The 16,655-nt window shown below is 42.0% G+C and overlaps 1 protein-coding gene across 2 annotated transcripts in view; it reads left to right on the top strand.

Moving 5' to 3' along the window:
• The window catches only part of AQP9 (aquaporin 9), a 48,376-nt gene that overhangs the window by 18,522 nt on the left and 13,199 nt on the right, over nucleotides 1-16,655 (top strand). For both annotated transcript variants that reach the window (XM_023228627.1, XM_023228628.1), the window contains exon 2: nucleotides 10,281-10,407. In XM_023228627.1, coding sequence (XP_023084395.1) covers nucleotides 10,281-10,407 — 127 coding nt within the window. The remainder of the gene's footprint in view (nucleotides 1-10,280; nucleotides 10,408-16,655) is intronic.

The following is a 16,655-nucleotide window of genomic DNA, read 5'->3' as shown; positions in this document are numbered from 1 at the left end:
TGCAGTTTATATAGTATTTTCGCTTAATAACCTCCTCTTAATGACTTTCACCTATCAACCTTCATTTAACTCAAAACTCAGGGCCTCAATCCCTTGTACGGCCATGTTGCATAGAACTGGCCAGGGTTCAGGTGTTTATCATAGATAGGGAACGCATCTCTGGGTTGGCCACTTCCAGATTCCCTAGCTCAGAACATTCAGGTGCATCTGCCATACAGGGTCAGTCTAAGGGTAGGCTTAAGTTATTGCTATCAGGTGCGCTTACCCTACAAATGTCCTCAGGAAAATTACTTAATTTCTTTGTCCAACGGTTTCTTTCGATGGAAAAAGGAGTCCTTTCCTCCCCGTAAAGAGGACTAAATGAGAATATACATACCACATATATACATGCATACACACGTGATACACACAAATCAGTTGATTTAAAATACGTGTTGCCACAAATAAGCTCTTTTAATGCTTCTGTTTTTATAAATATTTGCATCATTTAATGAGAAATTACTGGAGAGTATTTTTGTTTAATAATTTAAATGTGTTCCTTTCCTGTATCCAAGAAGACCTGCAGCAGGGTACGAGGTAAAGCAGTCACACGGAACTCATGTTCCTGGGTCACGTTGCTGCTGTCCACATAGCACGGAGCAAAGGTGCACTGAACTGGCACCACTGGATCTGCTTCCCAGAAAAGTCTTTGAAAGAACAATAATGAACACATTCCAGCTGGGTGAGACTTGGAGGTATTGGGGCATTTTAGAATGTCCACCTGGGTTACTTGTTTGACTTTAGCTAAATAAAATGTAATAAAGGGGGCAGGTGGGAGTAAGGGGAATTGTTCAACTCCCTTGTAAGCGCCCCAAATGCTGACCAGTGCCACAGAAACCCATGTGGCTGTTGGGCGTGGCTCATCCGTGTGGAAAAGGCCCCTTCTAGGTCCATACTCACTTTCAGCATTAGGCATATTTGGTCAGCATTAGCGGGGAGTGTGTGTTGATAACCACAAAATTGGAAGACACTATGAGGAGAGGAGAGTGTGAGAGAGAACAAGAGAGGAAAGGGTTTAACTGTACCTTTCACTCTAGTTTTCTCCTGGTGGGCGCTTGATCATCTAATGGAAGCTGTCTGTGCAAGCGGAGCTAGAAATCAAGTGAGCAGAAATCAAGAAAATAGATTTTGCATAAATTGAAAAAGCTGGAGGTAATCACCAAAATATTTCAGTCATCTCTGAGAAAGGAAGGGAAATTGGAGCTGAAAGATTTTCTTTTCTAGATCTCTGAGATGCTTTGATGACAAAGCACGAGTGTTGTATATTTTCTGAACTAGGGTGACCATACTTATTGTTACCAGAAAAGCACTTGTCCTGGCAAAGACCAGGAACTATAAGGAGACAGATAACTTCAGCCTCAGTCCTTTCTCTTTGGACTGACACATCTGGTTTACAATGAGGCCATTTATACTAGATAGATTGGGAACAGATGGCTGCTACCTGGGGTCTTCAAGTCCTCACCTTCCCAGGCAGCCCTCTGCTTTCAACATGCAGCTAGAAAAACTGATGCCCCTATTCCACATCCTGTGGAAAACCCAGTATCCTCCCTGAAGATATCCATGGATTCTTGGAGGCATCAGCTGCATCTGATGACCGCTTGTTCCATCCAGTGTGTGATGGCTAAAAGTTCAGGCCTCTGACTAAGACAGACCTGTGATCAAATCCTGGTTCTGTCTCCTTACAATGATGAAAAATTAGGCAAGTGGCTTTGGTCTTTCTCAGCCTCAATTTGCTCATCCATGAGATGGAGATAATACTCCTTACCTCCCAGAATGTTACAACTGTTAATAATGGGACAGTGATAAAGGGATACAAGTAAAGCACTTAGCATGCAACCTGGCACAAAGAATGAACTAAATAGAGGGTAGCTAGTATACCTTTATTCACACTACCCTAAACAGATGAGTCAAGATGGTCAACTTTTTGTACAGTATTTATTCCAAAGCCCGTGACAATCTTTCCCAAGGAGATCTTTTTAACTTCAAAAATTTTCAAGAACTGTATACACTACAGCATTCTTTTGGTATTCATTAATTCTGAAAATACAAGATCACAAAAGGTAGATAGAAGACATGTTATTGTTTCAATTTTTGGACAATGTTTGATGCACACAAGGAATCACAGACTTCTTGCGGTAATTCTAGGGTTCCATGGTGGTCCCTGGCCCCAGGTTGCATGCATTCACAAACACTTCACTAAGAAATTCCTAAACTTCATTAACTACTGCTTTTCTGAAAGGACTCAGTTCTTAAATACTCACTGGACAAATATTTATTGAGTGTCTGTTATGCACCAGGTATTCTGCTAGGACTATCTTGTTTTACACTTTAAAGGACGTAATAAATATACAAGAGATTTAAGAAGGGTTACGTGCAATAAAACCTGTGGGTTGATTATTCCCTCTCTGTTCCCAGCATTTCAGCTTGTGATAATCACTTCACCATGTCAGCTTTTACATTGTGTCCAATAAACAGCTTGTCATAGGGGTCATGGCTCAGTTGGGAACTGCCCAGCAGTGTCACTTGATATTTCTTAGAAATTACACCTCCTACTTTTCACATTTCATATCATACCTCCAAATTAAGTTGGGTTTTTTAAGATTCCTGTTTATTTATCATTTCCACATTGTTTAAAGGAGGGTTATTCAGGGTAGTTTTGTATCCTGCTTTTCTTTTTTTATTCATACATGACAGATGTGCATATTTTGGGGGTACATGGGACATTTTAATATATTCATATAATGTATAAAAATCAAATCAGTGTGATTGGGTGATCCATTGCCTTAAATATTTGTCTTTTCATTCTGCTAGAAATATTCAAATTATTTTCTTCTGGCAACTTTGAAATATACAATAGATTATTGTTAACTACAGTCATGTTACTGATCTGTCAAGCACTAGGTCTTATTTCTTCTATCAAACTGTGTATTTTTACCTATTAGTCAACCTTTCTTCATTCCTCTGCCGTTTCTTGACCTCTAGTAACCACCCCATCTACTCTCTGTCTTCATGAGACCCACTTTTTTAGCTCTCACATAAAAGTGAGAACATGTGATGTCTGTCTTTCTATGCCTGGCTTATTTCACTTAACATAATGACTCCAGTTCCATTCACATTGCTACAAATGACAGGATTTCCTTCTTCTTTATGGTTGAATAATGTTTTGTTGCATATATATGCCACATTTTCTTTATCCATTCATCTGGTTGGTGGGCACTTAGGTTGATTCCATATTTTGGCTATTGTGAATAGTGCTGCGGTAAACATGAGACTGCAGATAGCTCTTCAACATACTGATTTTATTTCTTTTGGACACATGCCCAGTAGTGAAACTGCTGAATCATATGGCGGTCCTATTTTTAGTTTTCTGAGGAACCTCCTCACTATTTTCCATAGTGGCTATGCTAGTTTCCATTCCCACCAACAGTGTATAAAGGTTCCTCTTTCTCCATATCCATTATTCCCTGTCTTTTTGATAAAAGCTGTTTTAACCGGGGTGAGTTGCTATCTCATTGTGGTTTTGATTTGCATTTCTCTGATGATTAATGATTGTTTGAGCATTTTTTTCTTATACCTGTTGGTCACTGTATGTCTTCTGAGAAATGACTACTCAGATCTCTTGCCCATTTTTAAACTCAGATTATTTGGATTTTGTTTGTTTGTTTGTTTGCTATTGAGTTGTTTGAGCTCCTTATATATTCTGGTTATTAATCCCTTATCAGATGGATAGGCCAAACTAAACATTTTATCTTTTCCTGCTTTTCCTTGAAAGCAGGGAAATATTTTTTTTGCCCTTGCTTAAGTTTAGATATTTTAATATCTTTCATCAAATATTATTATTTAAGCATGGAATATAAAGAATTAGGGTAATCACTCTGTAGTTCTTCCCATGTATACATGTTAAATAAATTTGTATGCTTTTTCTCCAATTAACCTGAAAAACAAATGTACTTCCCTGGTGCACATTATAGTTTTGGGGGGATTGGTGCCACAAGACAAGGTGGCAGGTATATAATAAAATGGCAAAGTGCAGACGTGGTAGAGTAGGCACAGGAAGTCAATGAGGGCTTCTGTTGTCAGACAAAGTCCTATCGGGAAGGCAAGATTTCAGCTCATCATTAAGAACAGATTGGGTTTAGTTGGAGAAGGTGCAAGGAAAGGGTGTTTCTTCCGAAAGGCACAGCATAGCAGATATGCAGAGATGAAAACAAGTGTCATTAGCTCAAAGGGCTCCAAGTGACTAGGATGTCAGCCTGGCTGATGCAGATCTGTGCTAAAGAATACTGGAAAGGAAGGTGGCTGGGAATCATGAGGTAAGGCAATGGAGAGCCCTGAGTACCAGCCTGAGGACTCTGGGCTGACATTTCCTGAGCAGTGGGGAGGTGGTGTGTGGTGCTTCATCTGGAATGGTCTCTGGATGGGGAGAGATCAGAGGTGGGGACACTGATTGGAGGCTGCAGATGACCAGATATGGGAATGACGGACTATGGGTGGCCAAGGGAGAGAAGGGGAAGGAATAACAGGTATTAATAATCCCAGAATTTTTGCTCTGGGTAATTGGGAATGACTGGAGGAATTCCCACCAATCAATGTTTTGTAGGAATTCTGCCTTTCAAGTGTCTTTCTTCCTTTTCCAATGGAAGTCTTTTCCTCTTCCATGTATGGAACCTGATAGTAAAAAAAAAAAAAGCATTTATCTTTCTATTTTCTAGCATTGCTTTCCTACAGAAAGCACTAAAATCCTGCCAATTATGAAATGGCCGATCTTTGGAGAGTAATCACAAATAGTCAAAACACCTTGAAGATCTTATCGGCTTCCTGCTTTCCCTCTCTCACCAAAATTAAATCCCATGACTAGGAATGAAACAGCAAATATTTCAACTAGATGTATTCTGTTATAGATGTCTTTTCTCGCCTGTTTTTATTGCCAGGCAGTGAGTTAGCAGTTAAGTTCATGGGTCTATTTTCTTAACCTATTCACCCTAAACCGGAATTTTTGAGTTTATACTAAAAACAATAATATCCTACCCTTATTGTTGCCCATTGTTGTTTAAATATTGCCTTTATTCTTGTTATCTCATTTGATGCTTTATCAAAAATCCATATGATTCAAACCTGGCACATATCATTATTCCCCTTTAATATATGAGCAAGCTGAGAATGAGAAATAACATGTTCATTTACATTGCCAACAAGTGTCATCCCTGGAAATAATGTCCAGGATCTGTTACTCAAAAACACCCAATATACTAGAAGCTGTTACAGAGACAAAAAGAGTTCAGCATATTATCTTGAAAATCTTCTTATACAATTGAGAAAATCAGGCATAAATATGTAAACAGTTAAGTAACATTCCATGGCTAAGAGTTGCACCAGATGGCAATAGAAGCCATGAGTCAGAAGGTTAATTACCATGTCATAATGTGATATACAAATATGGGAGGACTGTGTCCATTTCTGGGCTCTGTGTTTTAAGAGGGACACTGACAACATAGAGCTTACCCAGGTGAGACTCACTGGGAGTCCAAGGAGATGCAGAGATCAAAGATGAAGGGACAAGTATCCAAACAAAGAGAAAACCCAGGGAGGGCATTATGCCCCTCCACTTATCGCAATGCCTGGTATGTGAAAAGCTTATTCTCATTGGTCTCAACAGTATGCCGGGGGCTAATGGACAGAAGTTACAGGAAGGAAGCGTCCAACTTCGTGTAAGGAAGGATGCTCCAACCACAGGAACAATAAAAAGTATACAGAACAAGCTGCCTAATGTGGTAATGAGCGCCCTATCCCTAAAGGTGATCCAGTATGGGTTAGGTGAACACCGATTTAGGATGTTTTAGGGATAGTACCTGTATCACATGCCTTCTGTGTGCTATTGAGTTCAGAACCAGCAAAATGGCATAACTGAGAGATGGCATGGTACAGGATTTAAGAGCACAGTCTCTGGAAGCTATATGATGCTCAGTCTTGGAACTCAATCACCATATTGTAAAGAAGCCAGGCCCCACGGAGAAACCATTTGTAAGCCCCAGCTGAGGTATCAGTGGACAGTCAACATCAACCTCGAGATGCATGAACATGCAAGCTTTCAAATAATTCCAATGTTTCAATTTTTGAGCCACTTCATTTGATACCAAGTAGAGCAGGGATGAGATGCCCTGCCAAACCCCTCCCAAATTGCAGATTCATAAGCAAAATAAATGTTATCATTTTAAGCCACTAAGTTTGGGGATGGTGAATTCTTCAGTGCTGGATAACTGAAATACAAAATTTGTGTGGTATTCTGAGTTACCATTGGTCTTCACATCCATTAATAGGTGCTGAGTCAACTAGAAGGTGGTGTTACATGCAGAAAGGCAGTTGGGTGGGATGTGCTGATGAGAGAAGAGAAGGCTTGGTGAAGCTATCGAGAGAACATGAATGAAAGATTAATGAGGAACTTTGAAGACACAGTGAAGGACTCATTGAACACTAGATCTTCACTGTGTCCATGCATTTGTCATGCCCTCCATCTCCTCTATAGTTTTGTGACTTTTCTAATTCTTCTTGAAGAGGCAGCTAGATTGAGCAAGTGCTAGGTCCTGTCAAGAAGGTAGAAGAAATCTTAAGGGTCTGTAGGCCTGCCGAGGAGGAGTGGGTGGTGGACTCAGGAAGCAAACCACCCAAGAGGCCAGAATGAAATCAAAGAGACTGTCATATTACAGACCATGATGCATTAGAATATCCACAATGTTAACATGGAAAGGAACCCAAGAGACTGTTTTCTAGATAAGGAAATCAAGATTAGGCACTTGGAAGGTAACTAAGTACTTACTGTAGAGTATAAACAGTACAATTGAACTTCAGAGGAGAGACACTAGGATTGTTCAGAAAAATCTGAATGGGCGATGGACCTAAAAATGCTCTCTAGGCCTGGCGTGGTGGCTCACACCTGTAATACCAGCACTTTGGGAGGCCGAGGCGAGTGGATCACGAAGTCAGGAGATCGAGACCATCCTGGCTAACACAGTGAAACCCTGTCTCTACTAAAAATACAAAAAATTATCCAGGCATGGTGGCGGGCGCCTGTAGTCCCAGCTACTCAGAAGACTGAGGCAGGAGAACGGCATGAACCCGGGAGGCAGAGCTTGCAGTGAGCCGAGATCGTGTCACTGCACTCCAGCCTGGGCAACAGAGAGAGACTCCGGCACAAAAATTAAAAAAAAAAAAAAAAAGAAATGCTTTCTAGATGGGGAGACCAGGAAAATCAAGCAGAGTGGATATGATAATGTGCTCTTTTTGAGTCTAAGAAGGGAAAGGAATGGCAGTTCTTGAAGGTGAGAGCAGGGAATCAGGATGGAACTTTTATTGTCAATACCATAAAAAACAGTTGTCTCATTTTCGGAGGAAAAAATTACACTGAACACATAGAGAATCAGAGTGGGTGACCAGATCTCCAGCAAGCAGCTCATGATACATTAGAATGTCCATGATCTGCTGTCCTGGTGCTACGAATATAGGCAAGAGGAGGCAGGCAAAGGAAGAAACCAGGAGGCAGTTACCTGGCTTCCTTGTTGCTTTTCGGGCTACAGCAAATACATTTCTAAATTAAGATGCAGTGCTGGAAATCTGGGCTCCAATCCTCTGAGCGGCGTTTCTGATGAGGGTAACTGAAGTCCCCACATTGCTCCTCTCTCCTCCTGTTTCCTGCAGCACACAGCATTGATTATCCTCCTAAGAAAAGCCATTTCAGCATCTAGAGTGGAAGAGGAGAGGATTAATCATAGTGAAATTTGACAAGGCAGAAGCCTCCACGGGCCCACTTGAACCATTTAAAGCTTTTATGTCCCCTCTAGACTCGCACAAGTGCATGTACATCAGGATCATAAAAGAGGGGAGACGCTTATTTAGAAAGCAATCATAGCTCAGGACTGGCCTCTCTCTTTTGTGTCTCTTCTTAGCCCCGGCTGTCTAAATCAAGTCATCTCAGCTGTCAGTATTGTTTTATTCCTCATTTTAGGAGATACTACAAAAATGTCAGTCCGCCTGGAAGTTGTGCCCAGAGCATTTAATTGGATTTAAATTAAAATGAAAGAAAGACACCAATGTAGTTTTAATTCCGGCAGTTATTATAATAGGTAAGGATTCTAGGAAAAAGTAATGTCAAGTCTAGGTGAAATTGTTATGCTACAAAATGGACCCAGGGGATTTTTTTTTTTTTTTTTTTTTGAAAAGAGAAAGGGGACATGTTCTTGCTGTAACTGTATTTAACATTCAGTGTAGGCTGCAAAGCTCTCCATCTTTTCTCTGCTTGCTAAGACAAGTGGATGTATCTTAGAATTGCGGACTGGAAGGGACATGAAAGCATCATCTACGTAATTTCTCCACTGTCAGAGAAATCATTCTATATGTATTAAATATCTCTTGTTTGTAACTTATACTCCTCTAAATAGCTCCTGAGGGAGCTATTTAGAATTAATTCATCACAATAAAAAAATTGTCTTTGTGCAAGCTTTCATATTTTAGTTTTAGACTCTTCCATTTTCAACCCTTTATGAAAAGACACAATAGTAGGTTATTATCTTCCTGATAAAAAACCTTCACATTGTTAATCTCTTTTTCCTAAAATATGTTTGTTTCTGAAATATTTCCTCATATGCTCTATTTTCCTGCCCCTAAATAGTATGTCCCTCAAGTTAATTGCTCATCTTTAGTTATAAAATCCCAACTGGATTCCATCTAATCATCTAATAATTCCTACACTTATGCCTCCGGGACCACACTCGCTTTTTAAACCACAGCACAGTGAAAGCTGGTGGTCATTTGCTGTCTCATTTTCCTACCAAAATTGTATGCAACTGTTCTGTCTTTCCCAAGAACCGTCCTTTGCCAAGTATTTCTTTAATGGACTGTGATTAAATGGTTTTAACTGATTGTTCAATGAATATGTGGGGCCCATTTAAAACAAAAAAGTAGAAAACACATGGGTTTAAAAAAAGAGAGGATATACAACGAAAAGTTCTCTTCCAACCTCTGTCCCAGTCATGTGCTCCCCACAACCCTTTCGGGTCTAACCCCATTTCTGCTGCTTATGTATTCATGGAGAGAGATCATGTATATAAAAATAAATGCATGTAATGTATTTAATACAATTGGCAGCATGTTTTAGCACTGCTCTGTATCTTTTTAAAATTTTAATAATATACCTTGGGGATCTTTCCACTTGGTACACACGAATCTCCTTTATTCTATTTTCTTTTACTTATATTTTTTTTCAGTAGACTAGCAGTCTACTGACTGGATGTACCATCATATATTTATTGCAAACCTTTCTGAATATGGATTTCATTCTCCAAAATATCCTCTACCGGCTCAAGACTGTGGAAGACTCACTATCACACTTCACTATGCAACTGTTTGCAGAATGCTTACTGTCAACACAGCACTGGGCTTGGTGCGATAGGGAATATAAGAAGCAGTGAGTTTGGCAGCCTGTGCTCCCTAGGAAACTATAGCCCCATCAGGGAGAAATTACATGAGAATAAGGGGGTCCTGATTGCCAAATCTATCCCCCTAAGATTTTCCTTTGTTTTCTTGCATATCAGACATTTTTTCTAATACATAGTACAAATGGCCTTTCCCCTTTATTGGATATGTGTATGGTGGTTTGTGTGCCTGGTCCTGCTTTTATACTGGGAGCTACAAGAACAGGACTGTCAAACTCAAATACCTACAGAGGCCAGGAAGGTGACCTAAATGAGTGAAGGGCAGTGAAATGAGCCAGTTGGGAAGGCATAAGCTTTGTTTAAAGGCATCCCCTAGCTGCTACTGTGCTCGATTATTTCCCTGTGAATAACCAGATCTTCTGGTTGATTAAAAGGAACCAGCGGGTAACAGGTACATGGGACTTTTCTGCATTATTTCTTACAACGCATGTGGGTCTATAATTGTCTCAAAATAAAAAATTTAATTTTAAAGAAAATCAGATAACTAGATCACTGTGTGAAATTTCCTGATTTATAAATGTAGGCAAAATCTGAGCATTGTGCAGGCACAGCAAAACTCATCTATCTATAAGCCAAATGCAGCCTTGGGTTCACCATTTTGCTCTGCGTATAGCTGAATCATTATAATTTGATTTGTATAAAACCCAAGGCAACCCAATGCACGAGTTTGTTTTAAAAATACTTGCTACTGCGAGTTTCCGTTACTTCTGACACTAGCCGTCCTCACTTACTTGTTGAGTTTCCCTCTCGTTCCAGGTCCTTGGATGCGGGTCTGTTGCCCAGGCTATTCTCAGTCGAGGAAGTTTTGGAGGGATCATCACTATCAATGTTGGATTTTCAATGGCAGTTGCAATGGCCATTTATGTAACTGGCGGTGTCTCTGGTAAGCAGTAGACATAATGAATGCTGCTATTAATTCAACCACTCCAATGTGGCAGCACAGTGCTGAGTGCTACACATACCAACATTTATTTATATCTTAAAAATCCTGCAAAAGTGTGTATTGGATCCTATTTTTATAGATAAAATTAAATTTTTATAGATAAAATTAAAATCACCAACCAATGGTAACTTATGCAAAGGCAACATTTAACAAGAGACAGAAATGGGGGTTAGAGCTCATAAAGGATTCATTCCTAAGTCTGGCTGCTACATCTTATTCTCCACCAGTCAATGGGATTTTTTACTTGCTCTAGCCCACATTTGGAATCCAACTCCCAGATACCCTGTGAATAGCTCAGTGAAGGTCACTCCAACAGAGGCAAGTCCTGGACCTTTATCCATAGCAAACAGGAAGAGTCTGGGTCTCTTGCAAAATGGATGGTGCTTTCATGGACATGTAGATCTGATCTACAAGGTCTTAGTCTAATCCTGCCCTGAGGAGTAAACTGATTAGAAGCCATTCACATGGTTCTCAGAAACAAAATGAAATGATGATAATTTAATGCAGTCTAGGGACTTAGGAAGTGACTGTGGAAATGATCTGGTTACCAAAAACACTCAGAATCTTTCAGCAGCCTGGTGTGGATCCTAAGAGCATTGAGTCAAGACTTGGTGATAAGAGAAGAAAGGGTACTGAGAAACCATGTATGCTGAGCACTGTGCTAAATCCCAGACTGCCTTTATCTCCCTCTCCTTTACAACAGCACTCTGAGGTGGGTATTACTGTCTCCATTCTACAAAGAGATCCCTATTGAGAGGGAGTCAGTAAATAACTGGAAGCCCTGTAGCTGGTAAAGAGGCAAGGCCAAGATTTGGCCGAGGTTCACATGATCTGCATGACAGTGAAGCGCACATCCTCATTTTTTGTTTGTTTGTTTGTTTGTTTTTTGTTTTGTTTTGTTTTAGAAGGAGTCTCGCTTTTTTCCCTCAGACTGGAACACAATGGCTCAATCTTGGTTCACTGCAACCTACGCCTCCCGGATTCAAGCGATTCTCCTGCCTTAGCCTCCCGAGTAGCTGGGATTACAGGCATATACCACCACACCTGGCTAATTATTTTGTATTTTTAGTAGAGACAGGGTTTCACCATGTTGGCCATACTGGTCTCGAACTCCTGACCTCAGGTGATCCACTTGCCTCAGCCTCCCAGAGTGCTGGGATTACAAGTGTAAGCCACTGCACCCTGCCTGTTTTTTGTTTTTTAAGACAGAGTCTCACTCTGTTGCCCAGGCTGGAGTGTGGTGGTGGGATCACAGCTCACTGCAGCCTTGACCTCCCAGGCTCAAGCAATTCTACCTTCGGCCACCTCAGTCTTCCGAGTAGCTAGGACTACAGGCATGAGCCACCATACCCAGCTAATGTTTGTATTTTTTTGTAGAGACAGTGTCTTGCCATGTTGCCCAGGCTGGTCTTGAACTCCTGGACTCAAGTGATCCACTTGCCTCAGCCTCCCAAAGTGCTAGGATTACAGGGATGAGCCACCACACCCAGCCAACACATCCCCATTCTTACACAGCATTTCCAACGCTCTATTATGAGAAGGGCATTACAAGCAGGTTAGTTGGGCAGAGGATCCTGCAGTTAAGCTGGCTGGCCTGGTAGCAAACACTGCCTTTGTAGCACTGAAGAACAATTGCTTAGACTCCCTGGGAGCTCCTTGGGCTGTGCACCTGGAATGGCCATTGACAGGCTAGCACCCTTTCCATATCCCAGCCAGACTCAGATCCAAAGGCGGTCCAGGTTATGACAGAGTCCCACTCTGTTGCCCAGACTGAACTGTGGTGGTGGGATCACAGCTCACTGCAGCCTTGACCTCCCAGATTCCTGTATACGTGATTTGTTAGCATGCACAGTGTCTTCATTCAAACTCTTGTCCAGCTTTTGCTGTGATCCCAGCACTGTACTGCTTACCTCAAGGCAAACTCCAAGAAGGGCACAAGAAAAACCAGGGGACTGCCCTAAATATGCCAAGGCTTAACTGCTTCCCCTATAAGCTCCCACTGCGTTCACCAGGTAATGTAGATGTAGCCATATTTTCAGCCGTTTTTTAGGTAGAGACATGGTTTTGGAGTATTTTGCCTGTGTAACTGAACATCAAGTAGATACTTAGAATTAGTTGGCCCCAGACCCTACCACTGTTGTTAACACCCTTCACCACTGCAATCCATATCTGTTTGTGTCCATTGATATACCTGGGGATTTCTGCAGTCACTGTAGGAGGGAAAAAGGGAAAGAACCAGCAGGAAGAAGGAGTGAAGAAATGGTGTGAAGTCTTCTGTGGCCCCTAAACTGGGGTTGAGTCCCTAGAGTTAGAAGAGTAAGGGCCAAAACTGATGGGACTTCTTTCAGTAGGAGCTGTGCTTCTGGCTGAGAGCCAGGACCTGACCAAAATGTTTATGAGCAACTATGACACCCTAAAATACAAATAGAGTTGTGTCTGAGACTGGCTGGAAAATGGTAACATTGGCTTGGAAAGGCAGTCCTTACCATTCTATCTCTGGAATCTAGCAAAGTTCAGGCTCCTTGAGAACTGGTGGCTTTGGGAACTTTTTGGGAACATGCAGCACAACACACTGGCCCATCATGACATCTGTGTGGACAACAGGATCAGTATCAGCTTCAGCAGGTGCAGGAATAGGAGAGGACTGTGTGTGTGAGGTGACTTTCTCATTGTGGCTGCAGCTAACATACTGGTTTGTGGGCACATACTGGTTTGTAAGATCTGCTTGAAAATTCCAAAAGTAACCAATTTATACTGGGCATAAATATAAATGGGATCCCATTTTGTGGTCACCAACTAGTGAGGTCATCAGATATTTGTCTTTTAAATATAAAACATCACCTTATTGTAAAGAAGTTACAGCATCCTGCTCCCCTGGGAATGTTCCAGTCAAATCCAGTCAATCAGCGGTCATAATACCCTAATTATGTAGCATCCTGCACAAAGCATTTAGGCTAATGGTAATTGCTCTTGATGTAGCATTTTATGACTAAAATAAACTTATTGAAAAAGCAAATAGCCTTGTTTTCACAACAAATAAAATATAGGGTTATCTTGATCACAGGATTGTGTATGGGTGGGGAGAAGGAAAGGATATGCATAGAATAGAACATTGAAGGGGTTCCCTCTGCTCACCTAAGACTTTCATCTTGTGCCCTGTGGGCTCCAGCTGTGCCCATGGGCCCTTTATGTGAATAATCTGATTGTCCCAGCAAGCTTGGCAAAGCCAAGACTTGAGTGCACTGACTCTAGTTCTCATGTTCTTTCCAATACACTGCTCTGCCTTGTCCTTGTGATAACTCAGGGTGACCACTCATCTCTACAGGGAGAAATTTCTAGCAGCCACTTGGCCTCTAACCAGAGGCATCAGGGTGCCACTTGTCCACCTCTCTTTCTGAACCTTTCTGCCTCCTTTCCAGCCCTTTTCCTCATTGCTTTGCAAAGTACCCTTCCAGACATACCCTTTCTGATCCCCAAGCAACTTTTTTTTCCTCTGTAGATCTCTGTAGTCTGAGCTATCTAAATAAGGCCTCTGATTATTTCTTCAACCTTTTTTTTTTTCTTTGTGGAGTCTCACTCTGTCGCCAGGCTGGAGATCAGTGGCACAATCTCGGAGCATTGCAACCTCTGCCTCCCAGGTTCAAGCGATTCTCCTGCCTCAGCCTCCCAAGTAGCTGGGACTACAGGTGTGTGCCACCACGCCCAGCTAATTTTTGTATTTTTAGTAGAGACAAGGTTTCACCATGTTGGCCAGGATGATCTTGATTTCTTGACCTCGTGATCCACTCACCTTGGCCTCCCAAAGTGCTGACATTACAAGCTTGAGCCACCACGCCCAGCCTATTTCTTCAGCTTTTATATTGAGCACCTACTAAATGCCTTGCATCATGTGAGGTCCAAGGTAAATAATAGTTCCAGCCTTAAGATGCTTAGAAGGAGCTAACAAACAGAAACCTACTTATGGGAAATTTTATTTCGGAAGAGGAAATTGTTAAACAAAGAGATCTCCCACTGGTAGATGAAACTGAAGGGAGTTGGATTGGAGGTGATCCCTTACAGCCCCCTTGTTCTTTTTTTTTTTGTCACCCAGGTTGGAGTGCAGTGGCACAATCTCTGCTCACTGCAACTTCCGTCTCCTGGATTCAAGCAATTCTCCTGCCTCAGTCTCCCGAGTAGCTGGGATTACAGGTGCGAGCCACCATGCCCAGCTAATTTTTTTTTTTTTTTTTTTTTTTTGAGACGGAGTTTCGCTCTTGTTGCCCAGGCTGGAGTGCAGTGGCACCATCTTGGCTCACTGCAGCCTTCACCTTCTGGGTTCAAGCAATTCTCCCATCTCAGCCTCCCGAGTAGCTGGGAATACAGGCGCCTGCCACCACGCCCAGCTAATTTTTTTCTATTTTTAGTAGAGACGGGGTTTCACCATGTTGGGCAGGCTAGTCTCAAACTCCTGACCTCGTGATACAACCACTTCGGCCTCCCAAAGTGCTGGCATTACAGGCATGAGCCACTGCGCCTGGCCCCCCGCCCCTTTTCCTTTCACAATGGTTACCTCCAGGCAGCTGGAGGTAGCTACTCTGCAGCAAGCTTCTGGGAGAAGAGGAACTTCCCACTGCCCTGTGTGCCCCCTACTCCCTCCTAACCCCTGTTTCTAGCCTTCCCTGGTAAGGCGTACTGCTAGTCTCCAGAATTGTGGCTCTCCTGCACTGAAAAAGAAAACCCAACAGTTGAAGTGTTTATAATGCTTTAGGAAATCATCTGTGCTTCAATACACTGGCATTTTCTCACTCACAGTAGCCACTGAGTGGCAGGGGCAGGTGAGGAAAGGACCCTTGTGGCTTAGCCAGTAGCCAGAATCCCCCTACCCACTGCAAATCCACTTTGTCCTGTAGACTTGGAAAAAGCATAGCTTTCTCCACAGGGAGTGGTAGAGGCTACTAGAAACAAGTGCACCTTTTGGTTCTGTGTAGGATCAGCATCATCATCGTCACCACCATCGTCTCTCCTTTGTTTACAACTAAGTCCACAGCCTGAAAGTCCACATCTCAATGTGGTGTCTCTGATTCCCCCTCCACACAAAATGTCATCTGTCTTCCTCAAATGAACATCTGTTTTCACTAGGAAGTGAGCCTATAGGCTCAGACAATTTAAAAAAATTCTTTATTTATTTTTCTGCCCAAGAAAGCAGAGAAGCCTTTATAAACACAGTGACGATGGTCTGGAAGTGGTATAGCAGAAAATGTAGCCTCTAGAATTCAGATAAACCTGAATTTGAATCCTGGTTCTTCCACTTACTGATCATGTAGCCTTAAGAAACTTACTTTCCGTCCATGCCTCAGTTTTCTCATCTGTTAACTGGAGTAGTACCCATCTCATTGGGTTCTTAAGGGGATCAAATGCACCTACTACCCCTACAATAGTGTCTGGCAAGTATTTGATAAATGCTGCTCTTGTTGTTACTAGCAAAGCCAGCGGGAGATGTTAGAGACCAACCACAGAGCAAACTCTCCATTTGATTTTATGGCTGGATGCAAGTCAAGGAAGCTGATTTCTCTAGCTGGAGCCTGGGTTGGGCTCAGGAAAGGGTTGCTACATTTCTGTGTATGACAGAAATGCATTGTTTATGCAGAGGAACTGAGAACTAGCCACTCAAACTCTGTGACCACCTCAAAATTAACTATGCCCCCACCCTCAGCAACCCACGGTCATTTTCCCTTAAAGATACGTCTCTTTTGAGCTTGTTTTTATGTCCTCTGGTCATGGCCTGAGAAATTGCTAGATATAGATTTAAATCCTATACATATATTGGATAAGCATATTGACTTTTGAAAGATATTGAAGTTAATAGCTAAATCAATCTGTTTGGGGTGATTGCTTTATAGACAGAGGGATACAACCCTATTAATAAAGAGCCACTTGAGCACATCAAGTTTCTTTTTATACCTGACTCTCCTTTCATCAAGATAAACATTCTAAACAGTTATCCAAGGATGCCATGAAAATGATCAGTCCTGGCCAGGCGTGGTGGCTCAAGCCTGTAATCCCAGCACTTTGGGAGGCCGAGAGGGGTGGATCATGAGGTCAGGAGATCGAGACCATCCTGGCTAACACGGTGAAACCTGTCTCTACTAAAAAAAATACAAAAAACTAGCCGGGCGAGGTGGCGGGCGCCTGTAGTCCCAGCTACTCGG

Source organism: Piliocolobus tephrosceles, chromosome 6 (assembly GCF_002776525.5).
Source record: "Piliocolobus tephrosceles isolate RC106 chromosome 6, ASM277652v3, whole genome shotgun sequence".
Lineage (NCBI taxonomy): Eukaryota > Metazoa > Chordata > Mammalia > Primates > Cercopithecidae > Piliocolobus > Piliocolobus tephrosceles.
The sequence above is the reverse complement of the archived record's forward strand: the minus strand, read 5'-3'. Positions and strand labels throughout refer to the sequence as shown.